The sequence below is a fragment of the Haplochromis burtoni genome, unplaced genomic scaffold, assembly GCF_018398535.1.
Source record: "Haplochromis burtoni strain Fernald_Lab_line unplaced genomic scaffold, NCSU_Asbu1 Contig_249, whole genome shotgun sequence".
NCBI classification, from domain to species: domain Eukaryota; kingdom Metazoa; phylum Chordata; class Actinopteri; order Cichliformes; family Cichlidae; genus Haplochromis; species Haplochromis burtoni.
The window spans coordinates 106113-131532 of NW_024582610.1; the positions used below are offsets into that span (position 1 = coordinate 106113).

Consider the following 25420-nt stretch of genomic DNA (forward strand, 5'->3'; position numbering starts at 1 on the left):
GTGTTATTGTATTTTTGCACACCTCTGTTGCTTGTGAAGCTTGCACACAAGAATTTCACTCACATGTACTGTACCAGTGTACCTCCACACGTGATGTGACAATAAAAGTAATTTGAGTTGATTTAGAGCATAAAACACACATCAAAGGAAGTAAAAAGGTTATTTTGGATGTCTGAGAACTGAGGAGAACCGTTGGTGGTAAATGGACTGGTTCTTTTCTACACTACAGGGAGTGCAGAATTATTAGGCAAATGAGTATTTTGTCCACATCATCCTCTTCATGCATGTTGTCTTACTCCAAGCTGTATAGGCTCGAAAGCCTACTACCAATTAAGCATATTAGGTGATGTGCATCTCTGTAATGAGAAGGGGTGTGGTCTAATGACATCAACACCCTATATCAGGTGTGCATAATTATTAGGCAACGTCCTTTCCTTTGGCAAAATGGGTCAAAAGAAGGACTTGACAGGCTCAGAAAAGTCAAAAATAGTGAGATATCTTGCAGAGGGATGCAGCAGTCTCAAAATTGCAAAGCTTCTGAAGCGTGATCATCGAACAATCAAGCGTTTCATTCAAAATAGTCAACAGGGTCGCAAGAAGCGTGTGGAAAAACCAAGGCGCAAAATAACTGCCCATGAACTGAGAAAAGTCAAGCGTGCAGCTGCCAAGATGCCACTTGCCACCAGTTTGGCCATATTTCAGAGCTGCAACATCACTGGAGTGCCCAAAAGCACAAGGTGTGCAATACTCAGAGACATGGCCAAGGTAAGAAAGGCTGAAAGACGACCACCACTGAACAAGACACACAAGCTGAAACGTCAAGACTGGGCCAAGAAATATCTCAAGACTGGTTTTTCTAAGGTTTTATGGACTGATGAAATGAGAGTGAGTCTTGATGGGCCAGATGGATGGGCCCGTGGCTGGATTGGTAAAGGGCAGAGAGCTCCAGTCCGACTCAGACGCCAGCAAGGTGGAGGTGGAGTACTGGTTTGGGCTGGTATCATCAAAGATGAGCTTGTGGGGCCTTTTCGGGTTGAGGATGGAGTCAAGCTCAACTCCCAGTCCTACTGCCAGTTTCTGGAAGACACCTTCTTCAAGCAGTGGTACAGGAAGAAGTCTGCATCCTTCAAGAAAAACATGATTTCCATGCAGGACAATGCTCCATCACACGCGTCCAAGTACTCCACAGCGTGGCTGGCAAGAAAGGGTATAAAAGAAGAAAAACTAATGACATGGCCTCCTTGTTCACCTGATCTGAACCCCATTGAGAACCTGTGGTCCATCATCAAATGTGAGATTTACAAGGAGGGAAAACAGTACACCTCTCTGAACAGTGTCTGGGAGGCTGTGGTTGCTGCTGCACGCAATGTTGATGGTGAACAGATCAAAACACTGACAGAATCCATGGATGGCAGGCTTTTGAGTGTCCTTGCAAAGAAAGGTGGCTATATTGGTCGCTGATTTGTTTTTGTTTTGTTTTTGAATGTCAGAAATGTATATTTGTGAATGTGGAGATGTTATATTGGTTTCACTGGTAAAAATAAATAATTGAAATGGGTATATATTTGTTTTTTGTTAAGTTGCCTAATAATTATGCACAGTAATAGTCACCTGCACACACAGATATCCCCCTAAAATAGCTAAAACTAAAAACAAACTAAAAACTACTTCCAAAAACATTCAGCTTTGATATTAATGAGTTTTTTGGGTTCATTGAGAACATGGTTGTTGTTCAATAATAAAATTATTCCTCAAAAATAAAACTTGCCTAATAATTCTGCACTCCCTGTATATCCACAAAAGAGCGTTTTAAGCCTAATCTTAAAAGCAGATCGTGTCTGTCTCCTGAACGCAAACTGGGAGATGGTTCCATAGAAGAGGGCACTGAAAACTGAAGGCTCTCCCTCCCATTCTACTTTTAAACACTCTTGGAATGACAAGTAAGTCTGAGAGCTGTATTGGAGTCCTTACCATACTACAAGGTCTTTAAGACAAAACAGGGCCTGATTATTCAAGATTCTTCAAGATTACTCAAGTTAGGACTTACCTACCTGAAAGCAATTTCTATCATTATAGCATATGGCTTTTTAAAACTAAACTAAATGAAATGTATCACACTATCACCGTGTGGGTCGCTGTGTGCTGTTTCCACTGTGGCCAGCAGGTGTCGGTGTCGGTACCAGGCTTCATGTCTGCCGTCCACCATTAAAGCGTAGAACAACAAAAGGACCATATGTTCCGTTTGTACGGTTGGCGCCTGAAAAGCGCCAAATTGAAAGATACCAAACACTACTGATCCAGCTGACTGATGAAAACCAGCATCACTCAGAACTAGTCTGATATACGAACCTTTAACGTTGATCGATGTTCTAACTCGTCACAGCGGCACCGCAGGGAAAGACGGTTTTTGTCATGGAGGAGCTCTTCAACAAAGTGTTGCAGGTTAATGTCAGATGCAGGGACTGCGAGGAAAGGTAAGCCTGTGCACACGGACACGGACGCACTATTTAAACAGCTTGGTTTGAAGTTACACCTGACGAGAAGAATAACTACGGTTATTCTGCTGGCACACACGAAACCTCCCCATCCTGACTGCGGCAAACAGCTGTCGGTCCAATCCAACCGGGGAAAACAAACAAACGTGTTGCACAGACTAATGCAAAGCACGTTAATATTAATCAAATGAATGATAACCCAAAGCGTACTGCAAATCCAAGAGTTTCTCAAGGCAAAGAAATGGGATATTCTTGAATGGTAAAGTTAGTCGGCTGTTCTCAACCCAGCAGCATGTTTTTCAGTTACAGAAGACAACGCTGAGAGATTCAGAGACAAACAGCTGGAGGTCTGGCAGAGCATCTCAAGGCAGCATGTAGTGATGTCCGTGGGTTTGACTTTAGCTTGTCTAATTATGTTTGAGCCTCTGAAAACGGCAGTCTATGTATGCAAACTGCTGTGTGTCCTAAGCAGTTTCTGCAGGTAAACCCCTGAATTAAAGCTAAATGTCTTCACTTTAGGTGCATCTGGATTGTTTGATTTAAAATCCACCCTGGTGGGTTACAGAGACAAAATCACAAAAATTTGTCTTTGTCAGAATTCTTGTAATGTAAATATACACAATAATGGAAACGGAGTAGAACTTTTTTTGTGCATTTTGGGTTTTGGTAACCATTCAAAATTCTTTTACTGTACAAGTGTGCAAGTGTGCTTCACATAAACAAACAGTTGTGAGAGAACACATCTGTATATTGAACCAGATGGTGCTCTGACAGCAATGTTCACTGCAGCAGTACCAGCGAAGTTCTGATGGTAAATTAGACACAGGAAAAGATTACTGGCATAGATGAAAATGAAGGGCGGACACTTAGTGCTAACAGCACAGTGTTTTAATATTTTGGCATACTGAAAGGTAAAGGCAGGTGACATGCTAATGTTGTTAGCAGCCTTCATAAGTTACTTACATAAGGGTAAGTGAGCCTTTGTGAATGCTGCATGGAAAGCATTGCAGAATCAGAAGCAAGTGTTAGTGTATTTTGCAAACATTAATCGGAAAATGAAACCTTTTCATATTCCTGTCTTTATTCTGTTCGTGGATTTTTGAAATGAGCTGAACACTGAAATACAAGTTCACATAGGACTTATTGAGTCACCAAACATAATGTTTAATTGCTTCATTTTACAGAAAAGCAAATATTCGTGTCACAATTGAACTTCAGCTGACAACAAGTCCAGTGCACAAAAGAGTGAGTGGGACGTTTTATCGTTTTAAAATAAAGAGAGAACTATACTATATACTACACTACACTTACATTATATCATTTAACATTTCCTGTTCTTTACATATTACATCAGGATCTTCTAGTACGGATAACAGATGATATAGATCCATATTTTCTCTTCAACCTTGCAATATCAGAAGAGGATTTCCAAAGGTAAGTGTAAAAAGATTTGTATGAAGTAGTGTGTTGTGTTAGAGTTAAGGGACAAAGCATCTTCAATATTAACTAATGTCATTTGTGTTTGAATTGTTGTGTAGCTTGAAAGTCCAACAGGGTCTACTGATCGATTTTGCATCATTTCCTCAGAAGTTTATTGACCTGCTTAACCTGTGCATTTCCGAACAAACGTCAGACAGTCCAAGGTATGAAGAAAACCGACACATGACATCACACTGTTTGAATAAGCTAAGCAAATATATGCCATAAATGTATTTTTGTTGTTGTTGTTGTTTTGGGGGGGGGGTGTTGGTTTTATTTTACTTATCTATATATAAATTTTTTTTCTGTAATAATATCTGAATGATCTACCTGGGAGAGTATGTATAACTATATCTATGTGTTTTCCCCAACACTGTTCATACACGATGTACATACACTACTATTATACACTCAATTTTTTAAAGAAATTAGTTCAAATAAAATAGAGGAGGAAATGATCTCTTCCTATTGGTTAAAATGTTGTTGGAAAAGCAATAAATAAATCTTTGAGAAAAAAATTAATGCATTTTATCAGCCAGTGTCATCCCGTCTCAAGTGACGCTGTGATAAAAGTAGACACGAATCTGCCTTGGAATTTGAAATTGGTGAACGATAAAGTTGCTTGTTGCACGTCCCTATGCTCATCATTAAGTATCACTGGAATATTTAAAAACATTACAAATATGTCCTACTGACTTAGTAATTTGAAAGATATAAATTAAAACCTTTTGCACAGACTAACTGTTGTCCTTTCCACAGATTTCTTCTTCATTTGTCATGTCAGTCTCCAGTGCTAGAAGGTCCCGCCAACTTCAGTGTCATAGAGACAAACGCGTTTAAGCACCTTAACCACTTGTCTTTACGACTTTCTCAAGCTTCTGACAAAGAGGTTAAAGATTACCTGGCAGTTTGTCTCTCCTCTCTGAAGGTTGGTTCCATTTAGCTTCTTCATACTTTATGCCACTCATCAAAAAAACAACCCTTTAAATAAATGCTAAATTTTAATCTTAGTTCATGTAAGTAAAACGTTGTCATGTACATGTTAAGTGTAGTTGTTAATCCCAAAGATGGGAGCTTGTATTGCTTGGGTGGGCTTCATGTTTTCAAGCTTACTTGTATTTTAGCTTTAGTTTAGTTTGATCAGCTGAAGGCAACGTATATATATTATATAAAAACATTTGTTTGAATATAATTGTCTAGTCAAATAATTAATTTGTTTTTCAGAGCAAAACTGAGTTTTAACAGGTTTTGTCATGTTTATGTCATTTTTTGTTGTTTCAGGCAGAGAAGCATGCCCTAGAAATGAAGCTTAAGACGACTGAAGATGATCTGACCAGGCAGCTGAATTATGCTCAACAGGTGTGTATTATTTTTATTTTTTAACATATGATACAGCTTACTTACGTACTCACGGTTTAGTAGTTCTTGCGTTACAGCAATTAATGTTAAGCGAAACTTTTGTGATTTTTCTTTAATAGAAATTTCAGTTTATTTATTAATAAACTGCCCATTTATTGATTTTTTTTCATGTAATTTCTTTTTATTAAACAAAAGTTGAATAATTATTTTGTATGCGGTCAAACATAGCAAGGAAAACTGGAATCTGCGAAGTTGTAATTATCAGATCAACCTTTAAAAAGAGTTCCACAAAGAGTTGTCCACGGTGTGTTCTATGTAACTATAACATGCAGCTGAACAAGTGATCATATGTGGATCATAGACGCTGTCTGAGAAGACCAAAGAGTTGGACAAACTGCGCTCAGAGTGGACGACTCAGACCAGCTCGCTGTCCAGCCTTCATTCTCAGGAGCTGCAGCTGGAGAGAGACAAGGCTCTGGAGGCAAGACTTCTCTTTTAATCAGCACAAATTCATCAGCTATGTTTTTAATATAGGTATTAATGTCAAAACAAGCTGTGCACAGCGCCGTGTCTAAGGAAGCTCGGCAGGATAGAAGTTATTTTACCTGACTTGAAGCAAAGAGCAGCTAAAAAAACATATTTGGAGAAAGAGCATCTCTCCACAGATTTGTGATCTGTTTAAAAAAAACATAGTCGCACAAGTAAAATGTTATTTCCTAAAAAGTCACAAGGTTTTGTTTAGATTCCAGGTTTTCACTTTTGAGTTTTAGAGTACTATGGTGTGTACATTACTCAGTACTTTGTTGTACTTCTTTATGCCAATGTATCAAACGTAGAAAATGGAAAACAAATCTATTAAACTTTATTAGTTTAAATCATTATAATTCATGAAATTACTTAAAAATAATTGTTCAAAGCAAGTCTATGGAAGAGGATTAGGGCCACTGGAAAAAAAATCTGAGAAAAAAGTCAGAATTCTGACTTTTTCATCAATTTTTTTTTTCAGAATTCTGACTTTTTTCTCAGAATTCTGACTTTAATCTTAGAATTCCGACTTTTTCATCAATTTTTTTTTTCAGAATTCTGACTTTTCCCCCCTCAGAATTCTGACTTTAATCTCAGAATTCTGACTTTTTCATCAATTTTTTTTTCAGAATTCTGACTTTTCTCAGAATTCTGACTTTAATCTCAGAATTCTGACTTTTTTTCTCAGAATTCTGACTTTAATCTCAGAATTCTGACTTTTTCATCAATTTTTTTTTCAGAATTCTGACTTTCCCCCCCTCAGAATTCTGACTTTAATCTCAGAATTCTGACTTTTTTTCTCAGAATTCTGACTTTAATCTCAGAATTCCGACTTTTTCATCAATTTTTTTTTCAGAATTCTGACTTTTCCCTCAGAATTCTGACTTTAATCTCAGAATTCTGACTTTTTCATCAATTTTTTTTTCAGAATTCTGACTTTCCCCCCCTCAGAATTCTGACTTTAATCTCAGAATTCTGACTTTTTCATCAATTTTTTTTTCAGAATTCTGACTTTTCCCCCTCAGAATTCTGACTTTAATCTCAGAATTCTGACTTTTTCATCAATTTTTTTTTCAGAATTCTGACTTTCCCCCCCTCAGAATTCTGACTTTAATCTCAGAATTCTGACTTTTCTCAGAATTTTTTTTTCAGAATTCCGACTTTTTCATCAATTCAAGGAAACAGAAAAAAAAAAAAAAAAAGAGACGTGCCCACTCTTTTTTTTTTTTTTTTTCCCCAGTGGCCCTAATCCTCTTCCGTACAAGTCAGCTCATATTTTAGATGGCAAGTGCTTAAAAAGCATGCGATGTAAATATTTGTGTGGTTATTGTAGGGCTCGAGGTTGACCTAGTCAGGGTCAAATTACTGTGACATTAACATGGAACTTCAGATTAGCTCCCTTAGCTTATGCTACATTTTTGTTAGTTGTGTTTTGCATTTACTACCTTCTTGTATGGAAAGTGGGAGAAATGAACCTTTAAAAGTGATACAAACACATACTATGTGATCCACGAGTTTAAACTAAGATTTACAAGTGTGTGCAGTGATATGTTTGCATTGTTAATTTTGACAGCAAATTTTAAACTAGTTTTAATCGGTCTTTTGAATAAAGTGTCAATTAGTAGTAGTAGATTTAATCTGATGTTGATTCAGCGACTAAAATATAAAGTGTAGAAGTCGCTTTTTCATCGCTCTACACTGTTTTTTTTGTTTTGTTTTTTTAAAGCATCTTACATTCATTGACGTCTTATGTTGTAAATTTGCCCTCTGCAGTCTATTATTTCTTGTTCTTTATTTTATACTTAACTTTTTGTCTCAAGCTCTTTCTGCCTGCCACTTCCACGCTGCTGGAACACATGAATTTCCCCAATGAGGGACAATAAAGGATATTTCTGTTCTATTCTGCATGACAGTGTGAAATATGTCTCAAAACCTCATGTGGGCATGCAGTGTGGTATCGGTGCGTTTCAGGCAATTCGTTCACATGCATTAAATTTTTTAATAGTGAGCGAGAGGGCTGTTACATGTATTTTCAGATTCGTAAGCACTGAAGGATTTATTCAGGTTTATGTGTGCACATTTATGTCGTTTTCCGTGTGATCAGATTTCTTTCTATCTGTTTGTGGATCGGAGCACACATTTGTGAGCCCTCAAAAGTAGAACACAAATCACTGCACACAGTTGTAAATCTTAGTCTATGCTTGTGGGTCGTACCATACAAATTACTAACACTATCCTCTGCATAGTTAACAACCCTGTCTCACAATATTAACCACGTGTGGCTTTGTTCTTAGCTCAGTCTCGTGGAAGCAGTCATTTATTTGGAACCTTTGAAACTATAGGGATCAAAAGCAAAGCTAAAGATTGCCCTGCAGAAATGGTTGGAGATTGTTTGTCTGTCTTCCAGTTACAGAGCAGGTTTCAGCAGCAGACAGAGCAGCTTCGTCAGGAGCTGGAGAGTGCTCATAAAAAGAGCAGCCATCAGCTTAATAGTCGACTGACGGAGTTGGAGGCCTCGTGCAGAGAACTGACTGAGAAGAAATACAAGAACGAGTCTGCCATCCGAGACCTGAAGATTAAACTAGTTGGTGCAGACGAGGTAAGTGAATGTTTAGGATGAGGAATTATTGCGTCCAGGTGACTTGCTCTTAATGTTTGAAACTTTATTATAATTTGTGTATTGGCAGCAGATATAAATTTCATCCGTCCATCTTCTGTAGATCATCCTGTCATGGGGGCAGCGGAAGCCGTGCTGAAAGCTCCCCACAGCAAGAGAATGCTGTTGATTATTTTCTTTCTCTTTCATATAGGAGTGCCAGCATTTAAAGCAGCAGGTCCTGTCTCTCAGGAGGGAAAACAGCACCCTGGACGCAGAGGTCCATGAAAAGGACCGTTTGGTGAGCCAGATGCAGATGAGAGTGGCTGTTCTGGAACAGGAGGTCAAAGATAAGGATCAGCTGATGAACCGCACCAAAGAAGTATTGGAAGCCACTCAGCAGCAGAAGGTAAGGAAGCCCTCTTCTGCATCGGGGACAGGGGGGCATTAAGGATTCAGAGTGAGAGAAATTATATGACGTTATGAATAGGAAGTCACCAGGAGTCACCGTGTACAGACGAATGGTTAGACTCAGGATGTCAGTGTTGTGCAATTTCAATTCAGTTTAATTCATGAATCCTTCTGTCTTGATGCGCGCTCAATCATCCAGGTAAGTAAATCCCAAAAGGTTGATTCTGTTCGTCTGGACGTTGTGTTTTCAGTAGGGCTGCCACAAACGATTATTTTGATAGTCGACTAGTCACCGATTATTTATGCGATTAGTCGACTAATCAGATCATCATCCACTGGACGTAAAACTACAGCTTATTGCACCAGCAGCATCTGCTCTTATATAACTATCATTAGCTTACAGCTTTAAGCTTTTAAGGTGCTAACTAAAAATAAAGACAAGATGATAGTTTATTCAATTTTAATGAAATTTGCAGATTGTTTAAATTTCGCAGTAATTAGTTTAATCAAAGCGTGAAGTTTACATAAACTTGCTATCTTGCTATCTAAAATATAACAGGACACCGGAGTAAATTCTCCAGCATCTCACACTTCTGATAATCAGCTGTCTGCTTGACGTTTATTCAGCTGTGTAAAAACTATAACTTTAATCTCAGCCAAACCGATTTACTCAGGAACAAATAAAATACTAAAAAAAAAAAGCCAAACAACAACATTTTTAATTTATCTAAGTGACTCATATATATTTAACCTGAGTAGCGAAAGACGGCGGTGGGTTTGAAAACAATTTGCCGGGAGTCCGGTGTTCTCACGGCGCTAGTGACCTAGCCCCCGGCTAGCTATCGAGCTAGTGGGTAACAGACGTCTCCGAAAACGTCGGAGCGCTTTTGAAAATATGTGGTGTCCTGATAAACTGAGCCGATATTTGAGGTTTACACAGCTACATTCTCGCCTGAAAATATGTTAAACGTTTATTTTGTGACCCAGAAAGAATAATAAGAGTAATATTAAAACTAACTAGCTACCGCCATTGTTGGAAACTAAGCTGGGCCGCGCTATGAATTCTGGGACACAGCTGCTTCTTCTTCTTCGGGGTTTAACGGCAGCTGGCATCCTTGTACATGCAGTGCTGCCATCTTCTGTTTCAGTCCGTTATTACACTCTTAAATCCTGCTATTATTCCTGCGTCTTTTGCGATCTTACAAAGCTTCAAACGACACGTCGACTATTAAATCAGTCGTCGACGATTTTGATAGTCGACGTAATCGTGACTAGTCGACAAATCGTGGCAGCCCTAATCAGTTGGAGAAATGTTTCCCTCATAGGTGCCAACCGTCCCTTAAAATACGGAATCGTCCCGTATTTAGAAACAAAAGTACACGTCCCGTATTGAGCTAATAAGGGACGCACTTTGTCCCGTAATACAGTGAGAATCAAAAGTAGTCTATAAATGTTTAATGGAATTAACCTTTGTTTGAAAACATAATTCCCAGCCCCTCTCCTGCTTTGTGACCAATGAGCTGACAGCACACTTATGACAATTCGAGTATGACAATTCAGATTACCGCTCATCTCATTGGTCGAGGAAAGGTCGCTTACGGAGAAAATACCGGAAGACAACAGATGACCACAACAAGAAGCATGGCCAACAGGGAAACAAACGCCGACACTGCGGTGCAAGTCTCGGACGACAGTACACCTAAAGCTGGGCAGACACTGTGCGATTTTTTTCAGTCCGTTATTCAGCTCCTGCTCAAACTGCACGATTGACTCGCAGGGGTTAGAAGTTGGTAGGTCACGATGCAGGTCTCACACTATACCGCCCGATGCTCTGATGCGACCTGAGTGCTCACACTGTGCCTCCATAAAATGAAGGTTATAACAGAAAATCTGTCGCTCGCTCTCTCTGTCTTTCACTCACACAGACACACCACCACCATCAACTTTGCTAAATTGCTAATGAAAAACATGATCAGGCAGCTGTGATTAGCAGCATGTAATCCAACTATTTTCACGGTTGTTGTGGTCGTGATAATTTTGTGAGGCCACATGGAAAAGGCTCGGATGAGCTTTCCAAAGTTCTACAAGTTGTGCCTCCATCGCTTGTGTCCAGATCACACGCTGCACAGCCGTGCTGCTCCGTCTTTTTCACCGACGTTTACGTGTTTGCGCGCGAGCAGTGTGAGCGGCTCACGAGCGATTGATGATCGGGAGCTGGTCGTGAGGTGTTAATCACTTCTCGTTACCCCACGTATACTACACGACGCACGATGAAGGCCAAAATCGGTCCGATCACTCAAAAATCGGCTCAAAATGGGCCTAAAACCGCACAGTGTCTGCCCAGCATTAGAGCAGCAATGTTTGTTCCCCTCAGAGAAAGGGAAGAATGGGAAAAGGAAAACACCTGGCTGGAAAAAGTTAATATGGGCATGTGCAGTGAATATCAGCGCTATGTGGCCAGAAGTGTGATAATATAATTTATTTTGTGTAATAAACAACTGCAAGGATAGATGATTACAACAAATAGATGACTAATACATAAAAGTAATACATAGATGAATAATGATGATGAGTTAAGATGCGTAATCATGGGAACAAGCGGGTTTACAAACAGGAGCAGCTGATTAGCATTAGAAAAGCTGAAATAATACCTCAGCTGAAGCCAATTGTACTAAATGCACTAAATGTGCACTGTTACAAGAATTTTTTCTTTCTATTGTTTTCTATTATTTTAAGTTAAGCAGGACAGAGTTCTTTTAAAGAAAGATTTACTTATATTCTCAAAAGTTAAGCATGACAGGCTTCTGTTTAAGAAAGAGACCTGTTTTATTGTGTTAATGTTGTCATTTTGAGCTAAAAATAAATGGCTAAATGATCATTTGTTTCACATGTGTTCATATCACAAAGAATAGAATATGCATCTACTTAAATCAACTTCAAGTCAAATGGTTAAAAAAATAATTTCACACACAAAAAAAGAGCTAGAAAATTCACCACACTGGGAAGGGTGAAGACAACTGGGTCGCCCGGCCCTGGCCACGAGGTGTCCCTTATTTATTTTTCAGGGAGTTGGCAACCCTATCGCTCATCCACTACCAACTCTGCTGCTAACTAACTGTTATGCAGAAAATAGACATCTGTGTCAGACTGGTCCAACTTTTATGTTGGAGGTCATAACTGGTGACAAGACTTGGTATACGGTCTCAAAGCCCCGAGAATGCCTCGGGGTTGTTTTGTTTTTTTACTATGAGAGTATAAGTGAGGTGTTTGGTTGTGATGTCCGGAGGCATCTGAGGAAGAACATGTGACGCAGAGAACCTGAAATGAAGTGAACACGCAACAACTGCAACATACTAACAAACACAGCATGTTTGAAAGGTAGATGTGTTTTTGGAATCGCCTACAAAAACTTTGTTCATCAAAATAAAATTCAAGTTGACAAGCTGCTGTTTTTAGACTTACACACATGGCATTGCACGAGGGGTTGCCAGGGGTTTATCTAAAAATGAAGAGGTGCAGCAGAAGACTACCCTGATGGAGGCCAAATTTAAATCAGGATTGTTCATCAAGCCTTCAAGGTTTTTTTTTTTGTTTGTTTAATAAAATTTTGCCCTTCTGATATTTTTAACCAGCTTGCTTTTTGTTATAGGAATCAGTGGAAGAAAATGCAGAAAGTAAGGAACTTCAGATTCGAAAACTTGAAGCTACAGTGAAATCACTTTCTGAGGAGCTGATAAAGGTTTGTCAGTTTGTGTGTTTGTGTTCAAAACTCACAGTTTTTATCGTTCAAGCTCGAGTCCTTGGGCCTTGGAGCACAGAATCTTTGCTATATCTTCTAGACAGAGATCTTTGATGTTGTTTAGGGATCTGCTGGAGCCACTGGCACAGTTTGGGGGCACTGCCCCAAGTGCCTCCTCGGTTAGCACGGGGACCACTGCTGCCTTGACCTTCCACATATTGGGGTCTTGGCAGTGCATAGGTTCGTCAGTCTAGTCTTACATTCTCGAGTGACTTCTCTGTCTACCAGTCGCTGGTGTTTTTGCTCCTTGGTATTTGGTACTGGGACCGATCCATTCTTGAGGATCCTTGGGATCGAGATATTCCAGTCTTCGGGTAGCCATTCTGGGCGTCTCAGTCATTAGCCATTGTTTTGTATTTTATATTTCAAGCACTCAAGACTTTTATATAAAAGGTTTTGGAGAAGATTTCAGACATGCATCTGAATGGAGGTTTTAAGGTTGTTGTTTTTTTTAATTTCACATATGTAAATCTAAATAATGAAATATATTTTAAACAGAAAACGAAGTAGAAAAAAATCTAATTGCTACTAATATCTCTGGTATATACGTGCTCAAAAAGGAGTAGGATGAAGTTTACACTTTCTTTTTAGTCCTTCCCCGCTCACATTCACTCCTGTGGGGAATTTAAAATCACAGATTGACCTGTGCATGTCTTTGGACTGTGGGAGGAAGCCGGAGTACCCGGAGAAAACCCATGCAGACATGAGGCAAACATGCAAACTCCACACAGTAAGGCAGTGGCCAGATGGTGGATTTAAACCCAGGAATGTGAGGCAGCAGTGCTAACCACCGCGCCACCGTGCTAGCCCTGCATCAGATTGGCACCTGTCCAGGGTGTACCCTACCTTTTACCCTATGGTAGCTGGGATAGAGAATGGATGATGGATAATTTTATATAATAATGCTGTTTAATAAATGATAACTCAGTCTTCCTTGATATAACATATAATCAGAAAATATAAATAACTATTTATGAGTCACAGTACAAAGTCAGAGAACCTCCCTTTGACTTTGACCTTTGGCTGTAATTGAGAGTATTTCTGTATTTTCCATGTAATTTTATGTGCCGTATTAAATGTAATTAAAAATTAATTTTACATTTTTTGACAGATGAATGCAGTTAATCTTTAAAACACTGGTTTTCATTTTAGAAACCACAATCAGCAGTTCAACTTAAAAGACCTGTTTTTTCTTTTTAAAATCTTTATTGTTGCTCATTAACAAGAAAAAAGTATTTTTTTATCCAGTTAATCGATGCAGTAATCGATAGAATACTCGATTACTAAAATAAATGGTAGTTCCAGCCCTTGGTAGTGCTTTCGCAGCCTGTAGGGAGCAATGAATAGCCCATCTACCTGCAGTGAGCCAGTTGGAGGCGATGGTTGTAGCTGTGGGCGACTCTTGTTTGTGCTGTTGATGGTCTTCCAGCCAGCTGCATAGAAGAGCAAAGTTATAACAGATGAACAGATGCGCTGAAAAGAATGAAGACGTGTCCCCTGTAGTTGTTACGTGTGCTTTTCATTATCTCTTTTCTGGTCTTTGATGTCTTTCATGCTTCTTCCGTTCCCTGTAAGCTCCAGAACAAGAGACGTGCACCACTCCCTTTTCTGGTTCACTTCTCACCCAACAGCATTCAGCCTACTTAGTTTGGGGGCGACTACGCAGGACCATGTTTTCAAAGCTTGAGAACTTTTCTCCCCATGCAAATGGGCACAACCACTGTAGTATAAAATGAGCAATATGCAGGAATGCCCTACACAGTGAACCACATCCTGTTTTATAGGGTGTTGCTTATACTGATATTGGTTGCTTTGGAAAGAAAGTGAACGGACTGCATCTCTGTTATAGGGAAAAAATAGAAGTTGTGAGTTTTGAAAATGATCAACTCCTCTTTTTGATCTATCCTTTTTTTCTTTTATATATACAGGCTAACGGTATCATTAAGAAGCTGCAAGGAGAAGTTCGAACCTTAGTAGGAAAAATAAAAGTCAAAAACACTGTGACAGTGTCGCAGGAAAAGATTCTCCAGGAAGCTTCAGAGAAACTTCAGAGTGTTGAAAAGGATCTACAAAGCGCTCAGCAGCAGCTCAACACTAAGGAGGAGCAGGTATGTCACGGACTGAAGCCTTTTCTTTTGGTAAAGCAGTAAAGGAGATCTCATCAGTCAAACCAGTAAATCAGTACAAGTACTTTACAGTACTGTGTGAACTGTGTCCTTTTAAATGCAAGTGAGCATAAAATAAAATAACAACCTGAACTATCGGTACTAGGCGAGATGGATCCGTCCTTTCATGTCATTCTGTCTCTGCCATCCAAATGTCAGAGCAGAAATTGAGACTTATTAGACCAGGCGTTGTTATTCCAATATTCTGCTGTCCAGATTTGGTGAGCCTGTGTGAAATGTAGCCTCAGGTTCCTGACAAGAATAACAACCAGTGCAAAATATTCTTTTTATTTTTCAGATTTTAAAATTAAATGAGCAGTTGGAGGCCACGGTACAGAAGCTAAATGAAACCAAAGAAGTGCTGAAAACTAATGAGAATGGTAAGGAAGCTAGTCCTGTTCAATGGACCCTCTGAAAACTGACTTTCATGTCTTCAAAATCGTTAAGGTTTACAAATCCAGCAAAGCTTCTCAATCCATCAGTGTTTATGGAGTCCACTTCCATATGGCGACGTACACTACAACTACATTTTATTTATATAGCGCTCGTTAACAACAACATTTGTGATTTGGCAATATTAGAAACACCAACAATCACACAACCATTAGCAAGAAATTGATGACAGTGGGAAGGACCAGGCTCAGCCATCTGCAGAGAGATGGGGGGGGGGGGAAACTATAGATGAGTGAAGAAGAAACACTATGTCTTTGCTTAGCCAGATTAATTAAATAGCATCTTATTTCTTAGTGTAAACTTTGTGAGCTTTATCCAAAGCACAATCTGTTGATTCACCCGCTAATTGTATTCACAGTGATTTGCCTGCCTAGCCTAGCCTAGCTTAGCTTGTAGCCAACTCGCTAGCAGCATGGCCTCTATACCTGTCCCTCCTGCAGTTTCCTGCTCAGTGTGTCAGATATTTAGTTACTCCTCTGCCTCCTTTTGTAATAACAATACTTGTAGTAAATGTAGCCTTTTTGCAGCTTAGGCTGACCTCACTTCAGACCCTTGAAAAGACATAGTTGTCTTCCAGGGGCCAGAGCAGGTGACATTCAGGGAAATTTTTAAACTGCTGGTTAAAGTTAAATGTAAATTTTGTAAAATTATAATTCACGTCAACAGTAATGACACCTGGTTGCATCAATCGGAGGTAACTAAATGAATATTGAATTGGGGACTAACTTTACCAAAACAATCTTGAGCTTAGTCATTTTCTCTGGTACCCTCCTCAATCGGACCAGGATTGACATTTTTAGGCACTTATTTCCCTTTGATTGCTGGCTGTCTGAGTAGTAAAAAATCAGTGGGCTCTAAAGATGATTGGGAAACTTTCAAGTCATCTTTATTTAAATAGCACATTTAAAAGACATCAAGTGTCGGCCAAAGGGCTGAACAGAGGGATGATATGATAAAAAAGAATTAAAAATGTACACAAGCACACATACGTGAACATAAAATACATGTATACGTATACTCATGCAAACATCATCCAATGAGAAGACCAGAATAGCTAAAACAGAATAAAAGTGGTGTCAGAGAGATCTGAAAGCCTTGGAAAATAGTATTCAGATTCTATTTGAAGACTTCCAAGGACAAAGAGGATTCAGGGGAAAATCTGGTCTTTTTAGACAGCATCCACCCCATTGTGGATGGAGGAGCTCTCATTTCTAGAAATCTGGACAAATTTATTAAAACCCCCAGAACATGATGGGTTGGGACAAAGCAACAGAGATTCATTTGTCTTACACGCCTCTCTGCAGCTTCTCTCCGAAACCCATCCCCTTAGATGCTGCGTCTGCCTCCTTCTGAGTCCCTGTTTATACATGAATCAACAAATTGATTTACATTTTGTCATTATGGAATATTGTCTGTAGAATTTTGAGGTGAAAAATGAATTAATTCCATTATTGAATAAGACATAACATAAAAAACATTCTTTCCAGATGCACTGTGAGTATCTGCTCCTTGCCTTGGCTGCCTTGAGAAATGTGTGAATGACAAATAATTTGTATTGTGAATAGCAAGCTCATTCACATTATGAAAGTTGCCATTTAAGTGTAACACATTTACTAGTGTGTTTATTTTCATTTGACCACAGTTATAAATTGGCTTAACAAGCAGCTAAATGAAAAGCAGCTGTCCAGAAAAGCACGGGGTCTGGAATCACTGGAGAATCCTGCAGTCTCAACCACAACAGCAGGACTTGGGGTAGGTGACAACATACTGATGATGTTTATTCTTCATCCTTCCTCTTAGATATTACTACAAGCTTCATTCCTATTGTGCCATTCAGCTCAATATAAATACGTTTTGTGTCATTGAGTGAGAGATTATGGCAGTAAGAGATGGCAAAGCAAGAAAATTTCAATTTGGTCAGTTTCTTTCTTGAAGCAATGCTTGTTGGCAATAAATGTTATATTGTTGGAAAGCCTGTGTAATTGCTGTTACACTAAATGGTGTGTGAGAAAAATGCATCTGCAGGTTGAACAGCAGCACTGGGCATGTGGGTTGCGCCACATTTATTAGATTGGGTGATTGAAGTCGGAGACATATCGGCATTTAGCAATTTATTCATTCAACAAAAAGGGGCCTCAGTAGCATGTGGAAGGACCGTACACAGCCACAACAGCCTGGCACCACCTGCACCACCTCCTTATGCCGGTCACCTGCTCAGTCACACACCTATATGGAATGGCATCCCATTCTTTTTTTGTACGTTATTTAATTACGCACAAAAGACAGTAATTTATTAACTATTCATTATATTAGTTTCGAACTTCTCCATTAAATGACCTGAAACGAATTGTCATTTAACAATATACACATCAACATGAGCCTATGAACCTAATAATCCACCCTGGAAGTAATAAATGCAGAAAAGATTTGGTGGGTTTTTCGTGGGTTTGACCAACAAATGCATTATTCACAAGAAGCATTGTTACAATAAAGAAATAATCAATTCAAAACAATCACGTCTAGTTTAACATAAGCTTAGAGAATGACGGGATGCCTGAGAAAGAGAAGTAGCGTACTGGGACAAATGTTTAAGAAAGCAGGTGAAGAGCTGTAGTAACTACAGAGAGAGAAAGCTGCGCCAAGGGAAAGAGTTGTTGAAGCTAAGTTGATAAGAGGGGCGATGATCAGTGAGCAGCAGTATGTCATCACTGACGTGACGTTTGCTTTCAGAGTGTTGATGGAGAAGTAGAGAGAAGGTCTGAAGGGGCTTCACTGTGTCTTTGTGCAACAGTCTTATGTTTGCACATTATAGCAGATCAACAGCACTAACACCACCTGAAGATATCTCTGTATTTTTTCTGGCACTTCAGTTTTATCCTCAGACAGCCAAACCTGTTGTATCTCCCATGGCGGCTGCTGGGATCAATCTTACTGATGAGCACCTCGGGAAGTCATCAAACAGACAGATGTGAGTTTGTTGACTTAGTATGACTGAGTATACATTACACTCAAAGACAAATGAGCCAAAGTAAAACTGTGCAATTTATAAAATGTATTATCTTTGAGTAATGGAAGTATTTAGACACATTTATTGATATATGTTATTTTTTTATTGGTATTCATTTATTGTAATTAATCTCATATCAAATGTGAATATAAAGAAAATAATGTTAGTATAACTGAATTTAGTGCACTTCTCAGACATGGGTTGGCTCTAGCTCAGGAGGCAGAGCAGGTCATGTACTAATTGGAAGCACTACACCGGTGAAAATCCAGGAAGTGGACATTGAGATAGTGGACTCTTATAGGTACCTGGGTGTTCACCTGAATAATAAGCACTGTTTTATGCAGGTATAGGCACAAAATCTCACTAACTTTCCTGTAAAAGTTTGCTACAGACACTATCTGGTCCATTTCTGTCTGATATTGTACTTTTGTGTACAACTGAAATACACTTCTCTATCATTATAGCTGTCTCTCTTGCTTTAGCAGGGAAGGAAGAAGTTTAAGGTCTCTATCCAGGCTGATAAATGTGTTTCTTTATAGCAGTATGCAATTTACAGCAGTTATTTATTTAAAATGATTTTGATTCCACGACAATACCAGTGGTATTTTTGTTTGTTTGCTTTAAATGTTCATTGTGAATATGTCTCTTTGGTCAGGAATGCAAAGTGATTTTGTGTTCCTCGGGCTTGTGTTTTCTCTTTGTCCTTAGTGGAGACTCTGCAGGTCTGGATTCGAAGTACTTTGAGAAGAGAGATGATTGCATCTCGATCTATGGTCTTTCATCTAATCCACGTCAAAGAGGTAAAAGTGCTCATCTTTTAAAGATCAGCATCTACCACATATTAATTCAGTGCGTCAAGTTTTTCATTTCATGGCTTAGTAGTGTAACTCTTTTTTTGGGATGCAGCAGTAAATCTGTGGGGCAACAACGCTAATTTAGGTGCCTTTTAAAAAATAAATACGAAGAAAAAATGGTTTTTTTGATTGAGATGCTGAATGCGTGTGATAATAAGTAACAGTAATTCTGTTTGCTTGCTTTGTGTTCAGAGTTTCCTCAGAGTACAAAGCCATCTATAGCTTCAGCTTACTTCTCTGCATAAAACAGAAGTTTCAGGATCTGCAGAAAGATTACAATGGAAATGGACTTAAAACCATCAAGTCACGTCTTCGGCTCTTGTACAAAACTGCTACTGTTGCATTAAATAAATTTGTTTTAATGAGTGATTCTTATGGTTAATTCTAGTGATCACTGAAAATGTATTATTGTATGTGAAATAAAATTGTTCTGTTTTTCTTATGTTTTGGCCCCAAACTGTGCTTTACTGTATACAGTGTACTCTTGAATAAACAACTTTTCCAGTCTCACTTCATTTCTGGATATCTTAAAATTGATCCAATATCGCATTTAGTAAAATGTCCAAAATAAAAATATGTGCTTTCTGCTGGGTTTTTTTGTGTTTAGTAATATTCTATCCTCAAATCAGTTTACCTTCAATTTACAAAATGTGAACCATACACCAATCATTGTACATATAGATTCGCATTTGATACCTTTGCCCATAGCTGAGTGCATCATTGCTGCTGCCAGCATCATAATGGAATTAAATAGATGCCAAATCAAACCAAACTTCAGAACTGCTGTTCTGAGTCTGCTGATTCTCAGAAATAACAATCATTGTGCTTACTCCAGCTTCAAGTAGTCAACACCTCGATGGTTTATTTTGTATGCACTATATTTTGGCACATTGCATGCAGAACAACCATGTTCTTTATTTGGCAATGTTCAGCTAATTCTGGATTAGTTGTGTGGGCGGTGAGGAAGAGGCCAGGGGCAAATAGGGTGGAGAGCTGGGTCAGGATTGACTAGGAATCTGTGACATGGATAAATGCACCGTAGGGGGTGAAATGACCCTTTACCCTTGCCACCAGTAGGAGGAGGGCCATGACCATGGTCGTGAGCATGTGGAGGGCGTCCTCCTTTGTCAGCATGTGGAGGGGGGCCGTGAGCATGTGGAGGGCGTCCTTCTTTGCCAGCATGTGGAGGGGGGCCATGACCATGGTCGTGAGCATGTGGAGGGGGGCCATGACCATGGTCGTGAGCATGTGGAGGGCGTCCTCCTTTGGCAGCATCTGGAGGGGGGCCATGACCATGGTCGTGAGCATGTGGAGGGGGGCCACGACCATGGTCGTGAGCATGTGGAGGGGGGCCACCATGACCATGTGGATGACGTCTACAGACAGGCTCCTTCTCACCAGGCCCAAGGGCAGTGGTGTTCTGTTGAGAACAAAGACAACAAATGCAAGAGTTGTTTTTTTGTTGTCGTTTCTTAATAAGTTGCCATAAAAAAGGAAATTTATTGCAAAGCTGCTGTTGGTCTCACCTCTGCAGGATAGAAATCACACTCAGTGGACAGGAGTCCATTTTGACTGGAGTAAGATGAACGGCAGAAAGCATGACGCTTTAAAAAAGGAAGGATATATGCAATGAGAGAACTAACAGGAATAAGCCATAAAAAAGGTATTTGTCATTTAGGGATTAGAAATGCTGGTTATCTGCATTGTTTGTATTTGATTTAATACTTCTTACAACTGTGCAGTAAATCGCTTGTTACTCTTTAACATTGTGATATAATTTTAATGGGATGTGGTACTCATGATCTCACTGAATACACACAGCTAAACACTTGACTAATTTTAGTACACAGCATATCAAAATGTGGCTCAGGATTTTCTGAAGTGTATGAGTTGTACTTACAGCTCTGTTAGGACAAAGTGGAATGCATGCCTCAATTATGATTCTAGAGCCCATTGGGCAACGAGTCTCCACAAGAGCAAACTCAGGATAGTAGTTCATTCCTAATCCCATTATGTACTACAAGAAAAGAAAGTGTAAAGTTAAACAATGACTGATCTTATGAGTTCACAAAGAGGGGGAGGAAGAAAAGGATCCTCTGTACCCCCGTTGATATCCGCCCCACTTCCTTCAAGATGTAGTAATGCTGGTTACTGGTGTTCTTGTTGAATTCTGCTGTCGCTTCACGAACAGACTTGAGACCTTCAGAGTTGTTGAGAGGCAGCAGCACAGGACAGTCAGGGCAGATGCGTACCATCTCCAAGTTAGTTTTTTCTGCAAACACACAAAGAATTGTGCTGAGTACGTTCAGAGGGTTCCAAAAGTCACTCGCTGAGGCTCTTTAGCGTTTTCTGTCAAATATTCTCCCTTGCAGTCTTTCACAAGATAATGAACTTCTCCCCATGTGTACTTCCTAGAGACTCCTCTTCACTAGGATGCTTGTTTGAAATTATTTTTCAATCGTGAGTTTCTTCATTGTATTTTTTTAGCGTTACACACAAAGTATTTTGTCACCCTTGTCCCAACTTTTTTGAGACATGTTAAATGATTTAAATTCTAAATAAGCATTTTTTTAAACTAAACTTAATGCCACAGTTTTAATATTTGCTATTAGTGTACTGCTTTTACAAATGCTGTTTTTATCTGCAGTCAAACTTAAATGACACATTATGAAAAATGAGGAAGTTTGGCCAAAGTCTGTCTTTGGCCACATCGAGTGTGTTTTTGAACAGGCAGACCAACAGTAACAAGTAATCAAAAATGATCGTATTTGATCGTATCTACAGTAGCATCTTCTCAGTGACATGGTGCACAGCTATGATGCAGAGAGAGCCCACCTTGTCGTGTGTCACATTCATATTTGGTTATGCTGGCATCACCATCTTTTATAGTCATCAACACAGTGCAGTTGGCCTTTACTGCCTTCAGAGAAACACAGAGAATGCAGTTTTATTTCATAACATCACTGAAGTAACTTTGCATAATTTGGCCAGATTAGCACGTCCACCTTCTGACCAGAGGTGAATGTTGCATGAAGTCAGTGCAGGCAGGTGGATTAAGCAAACAGCTGCTTTGCATTTACCCGCTCTCCCATGCCACGTATTTCACAGTCCTTAAAGGGTTTCGGGTTGATAGTGTGGCATTTTGTCTCCCGAAGATCCAGCTGCAACTTTACGTTACATCCACCATCAACCTGGAAAGAGCAGAGCGTAAGACTGTCATTCATATTTACTGATGCAGTTTCCTACATCACCACAGGAACACCATGACGGACTTTAAGGATTTTTTGTCATGAAAAGCTAATGTAATGGAAAACTACAATAAACATTAATAATTTTTTTTTTTTTTAAAAAAGAAAAACATTTCAAAAGAATTGTGGACTTGGATTTGTCACTCACCATGCTTTTATAGAACTGCTACTGTTTTTTCTACTCTCTTCTATTGTTTAAGGTTTGTCCCGCTTGTTGTTTATTATCTCTTTGCTCCTCTTGCCAAAGTGGAAATACTCAAATGTGAACTGCAAATGTGCACATTTACTGCTACTATCATACCTGTTCCACACTGTTCCCTTGAACTTCATGCAGTCTGAACTTGTAGCCATGGTCGTGATGCTCATTGATGTGATGCACTGCCTTATCTGCTGCCGCCGGACCGTTACCTTCACTGCATGTTAGTGGCTCCAAACCTGGGGCAGCGCTGCAAAGCAGGACTGCTGCCGAAAGAAGTGTCAGGACTCGTAACGTCCTCATGGTACCGCGGAGAAGACTGGAGCAGGCCACTATTACGGGGCTGTTATATAGAGTGGATTGGTTAACATATGTCAGTGGGTTAGGAAATAAATGATAAATAAATAGAAGCGACCACAAGACAAACATGAACTTTAATCAGAGGAGCTCAGCATATTTTGAAATGTTTACCGAACCAGTCAGTTTCATCACACTTCGTACACAGTCGATATTTAAACTGAAGGATGTTATTGTAGGATTTTTAGCAGCTGCAGATCTTACATTTTGTTTTTTGCTCATCATTACAATCAAAATGTTTGAAAAGAGTTCAGATTTGGCCCAACTTTGTTCATTTGATTTGTGTTTGGAATAAACCAGGGTAGCTGTTTAAACATTGCTTCTATCCTAAGTTTGGCACAAGGACATGGATCTTTATCCTTTTAAGGGGTTTCCACACCCTTAAAAGTACTTAATAAAACTTTTTTGTTTCTTTTCTTTGTGTTATTTATTTTGGTTGTAAGAGGTTAAGCATATTTTTATCATTTCATTCAAATGCCAGAACACCGAGAGAGTTATTTGTTATTTTACACCCAATGACCCAAGAGAACTCTTTAGATCAAAATAGCTTCAGACAAACTTTTACCCAGCAATGCTACAGCGTTTTTTCAAGTATAGGTGGATTACATCAAGCTGGAGGTGGTAAAAAACATCCATGACCAGATTTATTGCTTAATTTACTAAGAATAATAAAAAACAACAACAACAAAAAAACAAAAAACTATTGTAATGAAGATTCAAGAAAGTGAAAAGTATAGAAGCACTTTGCATTCTCATCAGAAAAGCACCATTTAAGTGCCAGTCAGCATACTAATTACTGCAAACGTATTTGTGTGACTTTCACATTTAGAATGCAGAATTTGGTTATTTCAAAAAACCATACAAAGAAATTTGCTAAAGTTTGCGAAATGCAATTTACTGTTATTTACATCAACAGGCAAAGTGTTGATGTGTTGATTTACCACAGGACTAAAAGATTAACACTTTTCCACTTAACATGGCTGATAATTCTTATCAGCACAAGCATAATCATCAAAAGCGTACCAAATCTTTGAGTCGGGCCAGTTAGTTAGTATTAATGGAATTTTGAAACCCATTGTGACCCATTGTGAACAAAGAAACTCAGGGACACAAGAGACAATATCAAAGACAGTAGCAACCTGTTAATCACATACAGGCTACTATGTTGCACAATCCGTTTTGAATCTAAAGGGACTATAACTTATCTTTTTTTTAAAAAGCTTCTGAGTTTTAGAGTTTACAATGTTAGTTACAGGTATTGATTAACACAATTTGCAAATAATTTAACAAAAGAGAAACATTGAACAATCGGGAGTGACCAGTTGCCAGATTATTGATTTTAAAATTTGAGAATTAAATTCGGCTTATGTATATTAGTGTATTGGACCCACTTATCCAAGCATGACAAAAACCAACTTACTCTGTTATTCACATATGCTGTTAACTCCTCCATCCTATAAACTCAAGTGTTATTTCCCACCACAATGATAAAGTTGGTACATCTTGTAATAGCCATTTCTTTGTTATACATTTTTTACTTGCAACTAGCAAGGCACTTAGTAAGCATTTATCTTTTTTAGACCATTCCTGTGGCGTACATCCAAAAAAAATAGTTTTCATTCCACCCCTCCCTGAGCCTGGTTCTGCCGGAGGTTTCTTCCTGTTGAAAGGGAGTTTTTCCTTCCCACTGTTGACAAAGTGCTTTCTCATAGAGGAGCAGTTACTTAGAAAGAGCACAGAAAACAGTTCTTGGGTGAATGAGGCGAGTTGTGTAAAGCACTTTGAGTGATAGAGTAGAAAAGCCCTATATAAGAGCCAGTCCATTAATTTAACTTTGAAACATTCAGTGTCTGACACTGTCACAGTAATAGTAAGGGTCCTGCAGATGTCACTTGGTAATCTCACTACATTTTAACTGCACAAGACTCTGGATATTGTAGCTCCTGTGAAAAAGAAAGCCTGAAATCAGAAGTATTTGACTCCCTGGTATAACTCTCAAATGGGCACCTAAAAGCAGATAACTGGAGCGAATGGATTCTCACTAATTTAGAAGATCTTTATTTAGACTGGATAAAAAGTTTGTTGCTCTATAAAAAAGCCTCCATAAAGCTAGAACATCTTACTATTCATCATTGATTGAAGAAGATAAGAACAACCCCAGGTTTCTCTTCAGCACTGTAACCAAGCTGATAAAAAGTCAGAGCACTGTTGAGCCAACTATTCCTTTAACTAGAAATTAATTCATGAACTTTTAACCGTTTTAACCATTAGAGAAACAATTATTCATAACTTTCATTAAGTACAGCTACTGATATTTGTTTAGACAGTCTGTGAAGGTTCTCAGTCATGTAGGTCATTGTAGTCTGAGAAAAGAAAAGCATCTGGAGAGCACCATGAGCTGGATAACTGAGGACATACACAGACTTTCCTAACTGGATGATTACAAACGCATCAACAGAAGAAGAAGGTAACAGTG

General features: G+C 39.0%; 2 protein-coding genes across 3 annotated transcripts; one reads left to right on the forward strand and one right to left on the reverse strand.

The window, feature by feature from the left end:
- The first annotated feature begins 1852 nt into the window (after positions 1-1852).
- sass6 (SAS-6 centriolar assembly protein) lies at positions 1853-19512 on the forward strand. 2 transcript variants are annotated; one of them, XM_005938431.2, is made up of 16 exons: positions 1855-2474; positions 3680-3740; positions 3850-3929; positions 4034-4138; positions 4734-4902; positions 5256-5333; positions 5695-5814; positions 8266-8457; positions 8669-8863; positions 12515-12604; positions 14593-14772; positions 15128-15209; positions 16925-17034; positions 18153-18250; positions 18998-19089; positions 19336-19512. In XM_005938431.2, exons 1-16 carry the CDS (start codon positions 2413-2415, stop codon positions 19386-19388), a joined length of 1767 nt encoding a protein of 588 aa, XP_005938493.1. In that variant the 5' UTR covers positions 1855-2412; the 3' UTR covers positions 19389-19512. The 2 variants fall into 2 exon arrangements, with proteins under 2 accessions (XP_005938492.1, XP_005938493.1); XM_005938430.2 differs by having other exon boundaries at positions 1853-2474; positions 18998-19512.
- A 467-nt stretch (positions 19513-19979) lies between these two features.
- ahsg1 (alpha-2-HS-glycoprotein 1) lies at positions 19980-22927 on the reverse strand. Its single transcript, XM_005938428.2, has 7 exons — positions 22693-22927; positions 22224-22334; positions 21979-22063; positions 21246-21415; positions 21044-21160; positions 20670-20747; positions 19980-20563 (listed from the first exon to the last, which is right to left on the reverse strand). The coding sequence occupies exons 1-7, from the start codon at positions 22888-22890 to the stop codon at positions 20087-20089; spliced, it is 1236 nt and encodes a 411-aa protein (XP_005938490.2). The 5' UTR covers positions 22891-22927; the 3' UTR covers positions 19980-20086.
- Between the last annotated feature and the right edge of the window lie 2493 nt (positions 22928-25420).

Coding starts and splice junctions, on each gene's coding strand:
- sass6 (XM_005938430.2), top strand. CDS start 2,413: ATGGAGGAGCTCTTCAACAAAGTGTTGCAGGTTAATGTCAGATGCAGG. Junction 2,475..3,679: donor TGCAGGGACTGCGAGGAAAG/GTAAGCCTGTGC, acceptor TTCATTTTACAG/AAAAGCAAATATTCGTGTCA. Junction 4,139..4,733: donor CAAACGTCAGACAGTCCAAG/GTATGAAGAAAA, acceptor TCCTTTCCACAG/ATTTCTTCTTCATTTGTCAT.
- ahsg1 (XM_005938428.2), bottom strand. CDS start 22,890: ATGAGGACGTTACGAGTCCTGACACTTCTTTCGGCAGCAGTCCTGCTT. Junction 22,335..22,692: donor AAGGGAACAGTGTGGAACAG/GTATGATAGTAG, acceptor TGCTCTTTCCAG/GTTGATGGTGGATGTAACGT. Junction 20,564..20,669: donor GTGATTTCTATCCTGCAGAG/GTGAGACCAACA, acceptor TGTTCTCAACAG/AACACCACTGCCCTTGGGCC.